This window comes from Mustelus asterias, chromosome 12, assembly GCF_964213995.1.
Source record: "Mustelus asterias chromosome 12, sMusAst1.hap1.1, whole genome shotgun sequence".
NCBI classification, from domain to species: Eukaryota; Metazoa; Chordata; class Chondrichthyes; order Carcharhiniformes; family Triakidae; genus Mustelus; species Mustelus asterias.
The window spans coordinates 987309-1002889 of NC_135812.1; the positions used below are offsets into that span (position 1 = coordinate 987309).

The window sequence follows — 15581 nt, forward strand, 5'->3', positions numbered from 1 at the left end:
AAACTTGGATGGGTTCATGGATGAGAGGGGTGTGGAGGGATATGGTCCAAGTGCAGGTCAGTGGGACGAGGCAAAAAATGGTTCGGCACAGACAAGAAGGGCCAAAAGGCCTGTTTCTGAGATGTACATAGAACATCGAACATAGAACAGTACAGCACAGAACAGGCCCTTCGGCCCACGATGTTGTGCCGAGCTTTATCTGAAACCAAGATCAAGCTATCCCACTCCCTATCATCCTGGTGTGCTCCATGTGCCTATCCAATAACCGCTTAAATGTTTCTAAAGTGTCTGACTCCACTATCACTGCAGGCAGTCCATTCCACACCCCAACCACTCTCTGCGTAAAGAACCTACCTCTGATATCCGTCCTGTATCTCCCACCACGAACCCTATAGTTATGCCCCCTTGTAATAGCTCCATCCACCCGAGGAAATAGTCTTTGAACGTTCACTCTATCTATCCCCTTCATCATTTTATACACCTCTATTAAGTCTCCCCTCAGCCTCCTCCGCTCCAGAGAGAACAGCCCTAGCTCCCTCAACCTTTCCTCATATGACCTACCCTCCAAACCAGGCAGCATCCTGGTAAATCTCTGCACTCTTTCCAGCGCTTCCACATCCTTCTTATAGTGAGGTGACCAGAACTGCACACAATATTCCAAATGTGGTCTCACCAAGGTCCTGTACAGTTGCAGCATAACCCCACGGCTCTTAAACTCCAACCCCCTGTTAATAAAAGCTAACACACTATAGGCCTTCTTCACAGCTCTATCCACTTGACTGGCAACCTTTAGAGATCTGTGGATATGGACCCCAAGATCTCTCTGTTCCTCCACAGTCTTCAGAACCCTACCTTTGACCCTGTAATCCACATTTAAATTAGTCCTACCAAAATGAATCACCTCACATTTATCAGGGTTAAACTCCATTTGCCATTTTTCAGCCCAGCTTTGCATCCTATCTATGTCTCTTTGCAGCCTACAACAGCCCTCCACCTCATCCACTACTCCACCAATCTTGGTGTCATCAGCAAATTTACTGATCCACCCTTCAGCCCCCTCCTCTAAGTCATTAATAAAAATCACAAAGAGCAGAGGACCAAGCACTGATCCCTGCGGCACACCGCTAGCAACCTGCCTCCAATCCGAAAATTTTCCATCGACCACCACCCTCTGTCTTCGGTCAGACAGCCAGTTACCTATCCAATCGGCCAACTTTCCCTCTATCCCACACCTCCTCACTTTCATCATAAGCCGACCATGGGGGACCTTATCAAACGCCTTACTAAAATCCATGTATATGACATCAACTGCCCTACCTTCATCAACACACTTAGTTACCTCCTCAAAAAATTCTATCAAATTTGTGAGGCACGACTTGCCCTTCACGAATCCGTGCTGACTATCTCGGATTAATCCGCATCTTTCTAAATGGTCGTAAATCCCATCCCTAAGGACCCTTTCCATCAATTTACCAACCACCGAAGTAAGACTAACCGGTCTATAATTACCAGGGTCATTTCTATTCCCTTTCTTAAACAGAGGAACAACATTCGCCATTCTCCAGTCCTCTGGCACCATCCCCGTGGACAGCGAGGACCCAAAGATCAACGCCAAAGGCTCTGCAATCTCATCCCTTGCCTCCCACAGAATCCTAGGATACATTTCATCAGGCCCAGGGGACTTATCGACCTTCAGTTTATTCAAAACTGCCAAGACATCCTCCCTCCGAACATCTATTTCCTCCAGCCTATTAGCCTGTAACACCTTCTCTTCCTCAAAAACATGGCCCCTCTCCTTGGTGAACACTGAAGAAAAGTATTCATTCATCACCTCGCCTATCTCTACTGACTCCATACACATGTTCCCACTACTGTCCTTGACCAGCCCTAACCTCACCCTGGTCATTCTTTTATTCCTCACATAAGAGTAAAAAGCCTTGGGGTTTTCCTTGATCCGACCCGCCAAGGACTTCTCATGTCCCCTCCTAGTAATTTTCTATGGTTCTATGGTTCTGGAGTTCATTGTGTATTTCAGCCCTTCGGCCAGTCAGGGAACACATTCCATCAGTTCATGATTTCAACCAACTTTTTGGTGTCCAGCCACTGAGCTGTCTCGGTTTGTGCAACACATGGACAGTATTTTCACCAGTTGTTTGGGCTCCAAGTGTATGCAGATTAATGGCAAGTCTATAAGCCCAACATATTTACAGGTCTTTTAGTGGATAGTTGTAACTAATCAGTCAATTTGAGTTGTAATCAAGGAAGCTTTGCACTTAAATGCTGTTTACCCATTGGCGAATAGCCTCAATGCAGATCCTCACTTCATGCCATTATCACTTCGACCTAACAGAAAGATGTACAAAGTATATGCCAGGACATTGATGCTTTGATAACTATCAAAATGCTTCAGTGTGTGCAGAAAAAGTCATTTGACATGTATCAACTAGGCAACCATCTGCCTTATATTCATCAACTTTTATAATCTAAATGTTAGCAGTGCTGCCATTCAGATGTTTTCACTCCCTATCTTACCACTTTTACACTTGTTTATATTTTAGGAACCAAGTAATGCGGAAAAAACTGATCCTTTTTTTCAAGAGGAGAAACCACGCTCGTAAACAGAGGGTATGCTGTTGTGCTTAAATTTTGTAAAATTAATGTAAAAATGGCAATGTGAGATAACAAGAAAAAGAAGTATCCAATCAAAATCAAACATAGAACTGCGAAGAGTGGATACTGACTTCTGCAGGTTGGGAGTAAAGAGTTTAGGACAAGAGTTTACAGGTACGGGTTCTGCAGTCGGTGTTCAATGCAAAGAAGTACTCTCGAGGCAATGGGGAAAGAGAGCACAAACTCCACAGCAAAGGGAGACATTGGCTTCATTTTTATTTAACTTGCAGTGTTATTATGATCTTTAGTGGAGTGTTATATATATAATGAAGATGATGCTATAACTTGGCTTCCTGTACTCAGTAACTACTTTCAGTGGTTTTCTAAGAGTTACATATGCTTTCAGTGTGTATTTCCAAGGCCTGGATGTATTTGTGTTTTTTTCTGATCAAAAATGTACCTGTTATTTTACATAATTGTTGCCTAAACATCCAATATAGTCTCCAGAAATTTTCTGCTTTTCATCCTCGGTAATAATTTGACATCTTAGTGTTTTTTGGACCCTCTGTCCTGATCAAGGACTTGGTCCTAAACTTGTGTTAACCTGTCTGCAAGGAATGAGATGAGGGCAGGTAGATGTGGCCTACTGATATTATTTCAGTCCCCTGCAGTAAAATGTTTATCTCTCTCTTATCTGGTTCAATGTAGATCAGCCTGACAGGCCATGAACCTACCTGCTGTCACTCATGGATGCTGAAGCAGCACATTACTGAGCTGCTTTTTAACCATAACTGCCTCCTCCTTCCATTTCTGATGCATGTTTTGTAGGAGCAGAAGATCTGCCAGCGTTATGACCAGCTCATGGAGGTGTGGGAAAAGAAGGTTGAAAGAATAGAAAACAACCCTCGCCGCAAGGCCAAGGAGAGCAAGACCAGGGAATATTATGAGAAACAGTTCCCTGAAATCCGCAAGCAAAGAGAACAACAGGAACGCTTTCAAAGGTAGCGGTTTGGACTAAATTCTGTTCCTGTTACCCTCATCCCCAAATTAGAGTTGTATAGATAAAAATAAATCTCTCTCTCCTTACCTCCCTGTTTCTCGCTCTTCCTCTCTCTCCTTACCCTTGTCCTCTCTCTGTCTCGCTCACTCTCTAATTCCCTCCCTCTCGCTCCTTTCTCTCCCACTCTGTCTTCTCTTAATAGAAGCAATACAGCATACATTCTGTGGTGGGTTTTAGAAAGAAGGAAGGGAATAAGAAGAAGAGGGATCAGATTAATACAAAAAAACTATTGAATGATCTTGCAACATCTTCACCATGTTTTCTTGTTATTCAAAAGTAATGGTAGCTGTACTGAGAAATAGAATAATCTGAGGCTGGGTCAACAAGGGCAGAACTTGGTCTTGGCAGGGTAGTCATTGAGGGCAGAGCAGGAGAGGCGGAAACTAGAATCTTCTATTATAATGCATATGCAAGTATTTGTGCAACTGTGTGTGCGAGCGTGCAGTACTGGCCATTTTGATTTGATTATTAGTTTATTGGAGTTCAGTGTATAACTAAGCTAGTTCAGATAAAGACTGACTGGTTAAGGTTAGGAGGCTGCAGATAGATTTGTCATCTTGCAGTTTTATATCCTTGATGGAAAAGCAATGAAATTGTTCATTAGTTCACTAGTATGTGGCAGTGCTGTCTATGGCTTACCCCTTAGGCTTTTAAGTTACTAGTGAAGGTTTCAAAATATTAGAATTTGTTACCATTTGAGCATTTATCCTCAAAATCATTGCAAGAGTGTTCTGTCTAATTCTAAGCACCAGATTCAGGAAGGACATGAAGGCGTTCGAGAGGATGCAGAGATTTACTAGAATGGTGTCAGGGATGAGGGATTACAGTTACATGAATAGCCTGGCGAAGCTGCCTTGTTTTCTTTGGGGTTGAGATGGGAGGTGATTTGATCGAGGTTTTAAAATCATGAATGGTTTTGATGGAGTAAATAAGGAGAAGCTGTTTCTAGTGTTAATGTTGCAAGGATATGAGTAAAGTGAAACCCAGTGGGGCTAACTGGCCTGCTCTTGGAGAGAGCCAATACAGAATAATGGACCAAATGGCCTCTTGTGCTGTACAGTCCTGACATGCATGATTCTATTACCTAAACCTGCTTCACTGAAAAGCATAAATAATCTGTTTTCTCAATGGAGAGACATCCTTCTCCTAGATTGCACAATGAAAACTGTGACCATCAGACCTGAGACACTTGGAGCTCATAAAGCCCTCAGTGTAGTACATCCTAATTCTCTTTGTTACATAGAATCCCTGCAGTGCAGAAGAGGGCATTCGGCCCATCAGTTCTGCACCGACTCTTTGAAAGAACATTTACCCAGGCCCACCACCCTTGCTCTATCCCCGTGAACCTATGCATTTACCGTGGTTCATCCACCTAACCTACACATCTTTGGAGACTGAAGGGCAATTTAGCATGGCCAATCCACTTAACCTGCACAAGTTTGGACTGTGGGAGGCACCCAGAGGAAACCTGTGCAGACATGGGGAGAACGTGCAAACTCCACACAGTCACACAAAGCCAAAGTCAAACCCGGGTCCCTGGCGCTCTGAGGCAACAACGCTAACTACTGTGCCTCCCATGATTTTCAATGAAGATATCTCAAAGTGGATGCTGCAATCTTACGATGGGATTGGAATGGGAATTTCAAATCCCTGTGATGGATCCCATAGCCTGCGGACTAATGTGGAAATATTTATTTTTCTTTGGGAGTGACAAAGCTATTTTAACCCTGTTGAATCGTGTCAAATGTTGTCCTTCACAGTTTAAAATATCTGCTGTAAAATTTGTGATAACTTTTTGTTTCAGGGTTGGACAGAGAGGAGCTGGGCTTCCAGCAACTATAGCCAGGAGCGAGCATGAGATTTCCGAAATCATCGATGGACTTTCTGAACAGGAGGTCAGGTGTTCCTGAATAACCATTAATGTGACAAATACTAACACTTAACCCGTTAATAGAGACGCATGCTACCATAATAGCTTTTAAGCAACGGGAAGGGGGAAGCGTGGAAGAAAAAAAGGGGGAGGTCTATGACCAGGAAAAGAGAATACGATTCAAAATTGTTGATCTCGGTGTTGAGTCCATAAGCTATAAAGTGCTATAAAGATGTAGTGCTCTTCTAGATGCTTTTTGTGTCCTAATTGTCAGGAAATAAACAAAATACATGATTTTAAATGCAGGAGAGGATTCTGAACATTTATTCTGATGGATTAAATCCATTGGGTGGTTTATTGCAGAATAATGAGAAGCAAATGAGGCAGCTTTCTGTGATTCCTCCAATGATGTACGACACAGAACAGCGACGGGTGAAGTTCTTGAACATGAATGGGGTAATGGATGATCCCATGAGGGTTTACAAGGAGCGACAGTTCATAAACGTCTGGTCTGAGCATGAGAAGGAGATCTTCAAAGAGAAGTAATTATAATCTTGTACCTTTTCTGCACTGACCATAGTTTTTGCTGTATAGTGAAGAGTTATTGCTCCAATCTTGCGCATAGTTACTAGCTGACCTAATTACCACCTAGTCCACTGCAGCCAATACTGTAATACTGGGCTCTATATGTAATGAATTGTATTGCTTTCTTGGTTTTAGGCCAAGTCAAATGTTACGCAACAGGGAAGCATTCCTTTCTACTCCTTAAAGCTGCTTGGTGTAGGAACACTCTTTCTGTTGTCCATGTATGTAACATTGCCAGTGCAGATTAAGCAGGTCCTCCCAGATAATCAGGTGTTTGCAGAGCTAAGCGTTTCCAGGTATTTCACTGTTTGTGCATAAAGTCATAACCACTCAAAATTGATCCTGTTAATAATAGAACACCTGCGACATGGGAGCTTAGAAGAGTCCACTTTGAATTACGATAAAGTTGTGGCATGGAAATGGTTTATTCGTCATCTTGGAAAGCCCTTATCGTTCACTTGTAAATACGTTATTGAACTGGATGCTCCATCACATTTGATTTTTTTTTCCTTTTTGCCTTTTGTACCAGTTGGTTTGAATTGATTTGTTATAGGTGGGTTAAAATGATTCATGTACCTTTGCTTTTGGTACACTATCATGACAACTGCAAGTTAATGAATAACTTGTTTTGCTTTCTGCCAGACATTGACTCGGGGAGAACCATTGAGTTTTCATTAAGCTTTTACCCTTCAGCTGATTGTGTTACTGATCAGAGATTTCTGGTTTCAACAGGTTTGTTCAACACCCAAAAAACTTTGGCTTGATAGCGTCTTATTTGGAAAGAAAGGTAAGAAGCCTCTCCACACACCTATTCTCTGAAACAAGAATCTCTGATTTTTTTTATTAGAATTTTTCTCACGTCTTCAAATGATTTGCTTTAAGTCCATTCACACTGCTGACAGCAGGGAGTGAAACAAATGCTGCCCAGGATAATCATTGCTATAAAACGTTTTAGATTTGTTCAGATTTGTTGCAATTGTCATAGCATATTCTAATTAGTCTCTTACACACATAGTCTCTATTCTTACTCTTCCTCTTGTACTCCCTCTGTCTCACTTTATCTCTTTTTCATGAAATGTAATATAAAGGTTTAAAAAGCTTGGGCCTCATTTTATTAAGTAGCTACATTGTATGCTTGTTGGAATAAAGATTAGAAACATGAGATCCATTTAGTTGAATCCAAGTACGCCTCCTTTTCCAAGTCATTGTATTCATTTGGTTCAGTGCCCACTTTTTTAGAGAGAGAATAAATTGACACAAACTTGTCATTTTTAATTTAAAAATGACTAGGAATATATTGCAATATTTGTAAATAGCATAAACAGTCCCATCAGAGACCTGTTATAGCAATATTTACAGAATCTGCTGTTGTCTAAAGTGTTCTAATTTCCATTATGACCATAGGCAGTTGGAAGCGACTGTATAATGTTGCAAAGAAAATCTTCAAACTGTACTTTGTGGCTAATTTGATTCCTTTGGCGAGGGGGCTGATTTTTCTCCCTCTTCCGTGTGGCCTATTTGAAGGGAAATTGACCTTCAAAATGTTTGAACAACCGGCATTCATTTGCTTAAACTTCGTTGAATCACCTGGCCTGTAAATCTATCTTGATCAGTAGCCTGGAGACTGTTTAACAACAGTGTCTTTGAATCAGAGGTTATTCCGGATTGTGTTTTGGAGTAAGTCCCAGTCTATTCAAAGTTAACAATTAATAGCGGGGCTCTGTGACTGTTTATAGCCCTGTTTACTAGTTTCATTCTTGGATAACTCATGGTCTGAATCTTATATTAGACTTGCCTCAAGTTTATCTTGTTGTTTAAGGGTGCCTTCTTTCACTTGGATTCAAGTAATGGGAACTGATGAAGTGTTTTATAATGCTGGCTGGTTGATATCCCTCCTGTCCAAGTGGAATTTAAGGTATCAAATTGTGCGGATTTGCAAGTGTCACAAACATCAAACCCGTCCACGCCCCCAATGCCCCATCACCCTGTGAAGCATGGATTAAGGTTGAACTGATTGAATTACTGGCAGGAAAGCAAACACAATTCAGTGCTTCCCATGGTAATTCTTTGTAGACAATGAACTTCTGTATGTAGCACCTGGACTGACAGTCAAATCATAGGAATTGACTGGTAAAGCCCTCCCACCCCTCTCTCTGACTGGGTGGACACTCGGATGGCACTGGCATGACCAGCACCCAGGCGACTGGCAGATTGACTATAGCACCAATCAGAATGCAGATGACAAACGTTGCTCTGAAAAAGACTTATCGGGGCTCTGAAATGTTAATTCTGTTTCTCTCTCCACAGATGCTGCAGACTGAGTTTTTGCAGCATTTTCTATAGGTGTTCTATTTTTATTTCAGATTTCCAGCATCTGCTTTATTTTACCATTCTAACAAACATTGGTGCTGGATAAGTGCCACAACTGACTGCCCAGGAACTGACAGACTCGTCACTGTGTGACTTTTGCCACTATTATTGTATCGAAATAAGAGGGGTGATGGTGGCTTTTTGAGCTAATTATAGATGAAGGCCACCACTTAGCCCATCATAACTGATCCGTCCAGAAAGATCCCCATTGCTACATTAGTTGTTTCTCAAACGATTGCAAGGATTTCCCCTCCATCTCTGTATCTGGGAGCTGCTTCAACACTGATTACTCTGTATGACGAACTTCCTGATGGTGCTGAATTTTCCTTTTAATTTATTTTGCATATGAGCTTAATCTAAGTTTTCAAAGTAACCATTTCCATATCTGTCTTCTATCCCTCTATGAGATCAAATCTTGGCTCCCTCCTTTCCTGTCTTAAAATCCTCCAGTTTTGCTTCATAACTCACATATTTAGCTTGTGGTCAGCTTTATGATTCTTCTCTACACTACCTCATTGCTACCATTTTCTTTGTGTCCCTGTAACCCAAACCTGGATGTTATGGTCAGATTGTGGTCTAACTAAGCATTGTGTATTTTGATTACATCACGTTCTGAATTTTAGTTAAATGTTGTGACTGCATAGTTCAATGTTTCTGGCTTATTTTGGTGCTGCTCAGCATTGGTTGGATGTGGTGAACATTGGGTCAGGAACCCAGCTAATGTTATCTGAGAGTGTCTGAACTTGGAACACCGGTTCATGGTAGTGTATAAATGTTTCAGATTTCAATTGGTTTATTATTGTCACATGTATTAACATAGTGAAAAGTATTGTTTCTTGCGCACTATTCAGACAAAGCATACCATTTATAGAGAAGGAAACGAGAGAGTGCAGAATGTAGTGTGACAGTCATAGCTAGGGTGTAGAGAAAGATCAACTTAATGCAAGGTAAGTCCATTCAAAAGTCTGGTGGCAGCAGGAAAGAAGCTGTTTTTGAGTCGGTTTTGTATCTTTTTCCCGACGGAAGAAGGTGGAAGAGAGAATGTCTGGGGTGTGTGTGGGGTCCTTAATTATGCTGGCTACTTTGCCGAGGCAGTGGGAAGTGTAGACAGAATCAATGGATCAGAGGCTGGTTTGCGTGATGGATTCGGCGACATTCACGACCTTTTGTAGTTTCTTGCAGTCTTGGGCAGAGCAGGAGTCATACCAAGCTGTGATACAACCAGAAAGAATGCTATGATGCATCTGTAAATGTTAGTGAAAGTCATTGCAGACATGCCAAATTTCCTTAGCCTTCTGAGAAAGTAGAGGCGGTGGTGGGCTTTCCCAACTATAGCATTGGCATGGAGGGACCAGGACAGGTTGTTGAGGATCTGAACACTAAAAACTTGAAGTTCTCGACCATACAAAAGGTTCAGAGAGCTTGGTGAAGATAGGGATCTAGATGAGTATACGGCTTGTAGGAAGGGACTAAAGAAGGAAATTAGGAGAGCCAGAAGGGGTCACGAGAAGGCCGTGGCAAGTAGAATTAAGAAAAACCCTAAGGCGTTCTATAAATATGTGAAGAGTAAAAGGATGAGACGTGAAGGAATAGGGCCTATAAAAGGTGAAGGTGGGAAAATCAGTACGGAACCAGTAGAAATGGCAGAGGTGCTCAATGAGTATTTTGCCTTGGTTTTCACAGAGGAGAAGGACCTGGGTGGATGTACTGCGGGCTTGCGGTGGACTGAAAGGATTGAGTATGTGGACTTTAAGAAAGAGGTTGTGCTGGAATCTTTGAATGGCATCAAGATAGATAAGTCACCGGGTCCGGATGGGATGTACCCCAGGTTACTGTGGGAGGCGAGGGAAGAGATTGCAGAGCCTCTGGCGATGATCTTTACGTCGTCGATGGAGACGGGAGAGGTGCCGGAGGATTGGAGGATTGCGGATGTGGTTCCTATTTTCAAGAAGGGGAATAGGGATAGCCCAGAAATTACCGACCGGTGAGTCTAACCTCAGTGGTTGGTAAGCTGATGGAGAAGATCCTGAGGGACAAGATTTATGAGCATTTGGAGAGGTTTAGTATGCTCAAGAATACTCAGCATGGCTTTGTCAAAGGCAGATCGTGCCTTACGAGCCTGGTGGAGTTCTTTGAAAATGTGACTAAACACATTGACGAAGGGAAAGCGGTAGATGTGGTTTATATGGATTTTAGCAAGGCGTTCGATAAGGTTCCCCATGCAAGGCTTCTCGAAAAAGTGAGAGGGCATGGGATCCAAGGGGCTGCTGCCTTGTGGATCCAGAACTGGCTTGCCCAAAAGAGGCAGAGAGTGGGTATAGATGGGTCTTTTTCTAATTGGAGGTCGATCACCAGTGGTGTGCCCAGGGATCTGTTCTGGGACCCTTGCTGTTTGTCATTTTCATAAATGACCTGGATGAGGAAGCGGAGGGATGGGTTGGTAAGTTTGCCGACGACACGAAGGTTGGTGGGGTTGTGGATAGTCTGGAGGGATGTCAGAAGTTACAGAGGGACATAGATAGGATGCAAGATTGGGCGGACAAGTGGCAGATGGACTTCAACCCAGATAAATGCGTAGTGGTCCATTTTGGTAGGTCGAATGGGATGAAGGAGTACAATATAGTACGGTAGAGGATCAGAAGGACCTTGGGGTCCGGGTCCATAGGACTCTAAAATCGGCCCCGCAGGTGGAGGAGGTGGTTAAGAAGGCGTATGGTGTGCTGGCCTTTATCAATCGAGGGATTGAGTTTAGCAGTCCGGGGATAATGATGCAGCTATATAAGACCCTCGTCAGACCCCACTTGGAGTACTGTGCTCAGTTCTAGTCGCCTCACTATAGGAAGGATGTGGAAAAGATTGAAAGGGTGCAGAGGAGATTTATAAGGATGTTGCCTGGATTGAGTGGCATGCCTTATGAGGATAGGCTGAGGGAGCTCGGTCTTTTCTCCTTGGAGAGACGAAGGATGAGAGGAGACCTAATAGAGGTATATAAGATGTTGAGAGGCATAGATCGGGTGGACTCTGAGGCTTTTTCCCAGGGTGGAAATGGCTGCTACGAGAGGACACAGGTTTAAGGTGCTGGGGGGTAGGTACAGGGGAAATGTTCGGGGGAAGTTTTTCACACAGAGGGTGGTGGGCGAGTGGAATCGGCTGCCGTCAGTGGTGGTGGAGGCAAACTCAATAGGGTCTTTTAAGAAACTCCTGGATGAGTACATGGGACTTAATAGGATGGAGGGTTATAGGTAGGCCTAAAAGGTAGGGATATGCTCGGCACAACTTGTGGGGCGAAAGGGCCTGTTTTGTGCTGTAGTTTTCTATGTTTCTATTTGTACTTCGTCCCCATTGATGTAGACAGGGGCATGTTCTCCACTATGTTTCCTGAAGTCGATCACAATCTCTTTCATTTTGTTGACATTGAGGGAGAGATTATTGTCATCGCACCAGTTCACCAGATTCTCTATCTCATTCCTGTACTCTGTCTCGTCATTGTTTGAGAACCAACCCACTACTGTGGTGTCATCAGCAAACTTGAAAATCGAATTGGAGGGGAATTTGGCCGCACAATCATAGGTGTATAAGGAGTATAGTAAGGGGCTGAGGACACTGCCTTGTGGGGCACTGGCATCGAGGATGATCATGGAGGAGGTGTTGTTGCTATCCTTACTGATTGTGGTCTGTGGGTTAGGAAGTTCAGGGCCCAGTTGCAGAGGGAGGTGCCAAGACCCACGCCACGGAGTTTGAGGATATGTTTTGTAGGAATAATGGTGTTGAAGGCTGAGCCATAGTCAATAAATAGGAAGTCTGACATAAGTCTCTTTGTTATCTCGGTGTTCCAGGGTTGTGTGCAGGGCCAGGAGATGGCATCTGCTGTGGACTTGTTGCGGCGGGAGGCAAACTGTAATGGATCCAGGCAGTCCAGGAGACTGGAATTGATTTGTGCCATGACTAACCTTTTGAAGCACTTCATAATGATGGATGTCAGAGCCACCCGACGATAGTCATTAAGGTACGCTGCCTGGCGTTTCTTTGGTACCGGGATGATGGTCATCTTCTTGAAGCAGATAGGGACCTCAGATTGTTGTAAAGAGAGGTTGAAGATGTCTGCGAATACCCCCGCCAGCTGATCCGCGCAGGATCTGAGTGCTTGTCTGGGTACCTCGTCCGGGCCAGTCGCTTTCCCTGGGTTGACCTTCGAGAATGCTGCTCTGACATCTGCAATGATGACCTTGCATCCAGGTTCATCTCAGGCTTCCAGGGTGGAGGGCATGCTCTCGCTGACCTCTTGCTCAAAAGGATGTAACTAGTGGAGTTGACCGAGGAGAACCAGTGGGTGTGGTTTATTTTGGACTTTTAGGAGGCTTTCAACGAGGTCTTACATATGAGACCACTATGTAAAGTTAAAGCACATGGGATTGCAGGTAATGTCTTGAGATGGATAGAAAGCTGTTTTTTTACTCATTCACGGGACATGGGTATCACTGGCTGGCCAGCATTTATTGCCCATCCCTATTTACCCGAGGGCAGATGAGAGTCAACTACATTGTTGTGGCTCTGAAGTCACATTTAAGTCAAACCAGGTAAGGACGGCAGATTTCCTTGCCTAAAGGAGATTAGTTAGGAAGCAAAGAGTTGGCATAAATGGGTCTTTTTTTGATTGGCAGTCAGTGACTAGTGGGGTTCCGCAGGGATCTGGGACCCCAACTGTTCACATTAGATATTAATGATTTGGAAGAGGAAAGTGAATGTATCATCTCCAAATTTGCAGGTGATACGAAGTTGGGTGGGAGGGTGAGCTGTGAAGAGGATGCAGAGGTGCTTCAGTGTGATTTGGACAGATTGAGTGTGTGGGCATCTGCATGGTAAATGCATAATAATGGAGATAAATGTGAGGTTATCCACTTTGGTAGCAATAATCGGGAGGCAGATTATTACTTGAATGGGTGTAAATTGAGAGAGGTGGATACTCAACGAGACTTGGTGTCCTCTTGCATGAGTCGCTGAAAGTAAGCATGCAAGTACAGCAGGCTGTAAAGAAGGCAAATGGTATGTTGGCCTTCATAGGGAGAGGGATGTTTAGCTGCAATTGTACAGGGTATTGGTGAGGCCATATCTGGAGAATTGTGTGCAGTTTTGGTGTCCTTATCTGAGGAAGGATATCCTTGCTATAGAGGGAGAACAGCGAAGGTTTACCAGGCTGAATCCTGGGATGGTCTGTCAAATGAGGAGAGATTAACATAGAACATAGAACAGCACAGAACAGGCCCTTCGGCCCACGATGTTGTGCCGAGCTTTATCTGAAACCAAGATCAAGCTATCCCACTCCCTATCATCCTGGTGTGCTCCATGTGCCTATCCAATAACCGCTTAAATGTTCCTAAAGTGTCTGACTCCACTATCACTGCAGGCAGTCCATTCCACACCCCAACCACTCTCTGCGTAAAGAACCTACCTCTGATATCCTTCCTGTATCTCCCACCACGAACCCTATAGTTATGCCCCCTTGTAATAGCTCCATCCACCCGAGGAAATAGTCTTTCAACGTTCACTCTATCTATCCCCTTCATCATTTTATAAACCTCTATTACGTCTCCCCTCAGCCTCCTCTGCTCCAGAGAGAACAGCCCTAGCTCCCTCAACCTTTCCTCATAAGACCTACCCTCCAAACCAGGCAGCATCCTGGTAAATCTCCTCTGCACTCTTTCCAGCGCTTCCACATCCTTCCTATTAGTGAGGTGACCAGAACTGCACACAATATTCCAAATGTGGTCTCACCAAGGTCCTGTACAGTTGCAGCATAACCCCACGGCTCTTAAACTCCAACCCCCTGTTAATAAAAGCTAACACACTATAGGCCTTCTTCACAGCTCTATCCACTTGAGTGGCAACCTTTAGAGATCTGTGGATATGAACCCCAAGATCTCTCTGTTCCTCCACAGTCTTCAGAACCCTACCTTTGACCCTGTAATCCACATTTAAATTTGTCCTACCAAAATGAATCACCTCACATTTATCAGGGTTAAACTCCATTTGCCATTTTTCAGCCCAACTTTGCATCCTATCTATGTCTCTTTGCAGCCTACAACAGCCCTCCACCTCATCCACTACTCCACCAATCTTGGTGTCATCAGCAAATTTACTGATCCACCCTTCAGCCCCCTCCTCTAAGTCATTAATAAAAATCACAAAGAGCAGAGGACCAAGCACTGATCCCTGTGGCACTCCGCTAGCAACCTGCCTCCAATCCGAAAATTTTCCATCCACCACCACCCTCTGTCTTCGATCAGACAGCCAGTTACCTATCCAATGGGCCAACTTTCCCTCTATCCCACACCTCCTCACTTTCATCATAAGCCGACCATGGGGGACCTTATCAAACGCCTTACTAAAATCCATGTATATGACATCAACTGCCCTACCTTCATCAACACACTTAGTTACCTCCTCAAAAAATTCAATCAAATTTGTGAGGCACGACTTGCCCTTCACGAATCCATGCTGACTCTCCCGGATGAATCCGCATCTTTCTAAATGTTCGGTTAAGTTGGTTAGGATTATGTTCACTGGAGTTTAGAAGAGTGAGAGGGGATCTCATAGAAATTTATAAAATTCTAACAGGGTTAGACAGAGTAGATTCAGAAAGAATGTTCCCAATGGTGGGGAGTCCAGAACTCGTGGTCATAGTTTGAGGATAAGGGATAAACCTTTTAGAACTGAGGTGAGGAGAAATTTCTTCATTCAGAGAGTGGTGAATGTGTGGAATTCACTTCCATAGAATGTAGTTGAGGCCAAAATGTTAACTGATTTCAAGAAGAAATTAGATATGGCTCTAGTGCTAAAAGGATCAAGGGATATTGGGGGTGGGTGGGGGGGGGGGGGGGGGGTAGTGGAGGCAGGATCAGGATATTGAATTTGATGATCACCCATGATCAAAATGAATGGTGGAGAGGCTTGAGGGGCCGAATGGCCTACTCCTTCTAGTTTCTATGTCATCTCAATAAACCACTCATTCGTTAATCTACTTGGTAGTCGCCTGTCTTTGCAAGATATGCGGGTTAGGTTGATTGGCCAGGTTAAAAAAAATTGTCC

The 15581-nt window shown here is 43.7% G+C and overlaps 1 protein-coding gene across 25 annotated transcripts in view; it reads left to right on the plus strand.

Moving 5' to 3' along the window:
- The window catches only part of ncor1 (nuclear receptor corepressor 1), a 376647-nt gene that overhangs the window by 155641 nt on the left and 205425 nt on the right, over window positions 1–15581 (plus strand). For 16 of the 25 annotated variants that reach the window (XM_078224527.1, XM_078224531.1, XM_078224533.1 and 13 more), the window contains exons 9-13: window positions 2559–2625; window positions 3439–3611; window positions 5475–5565; window positions 5847–6082; window positions 6858–6912. In XM_078224527.1, the coding sequence (XP_078080653.1) occupies window positions 2559–2625; window positions 3439–3611; window positions 5475–5565; window positions 5847–6082; window positions 6858–6912 (622 nt within the window). The remainder of the gene's footprint in view (window positions 1–2558; window positions 2626–3438; window positions 3612–5474; window positions 5566–5846; window positions 6083–6857; window positions 6913–15581) is intronic. The other 9 variants (XM_078224546.1, XM_078224544.1, XM_078224534.1 and 6 more) reach the window with 3 other exon arrangements.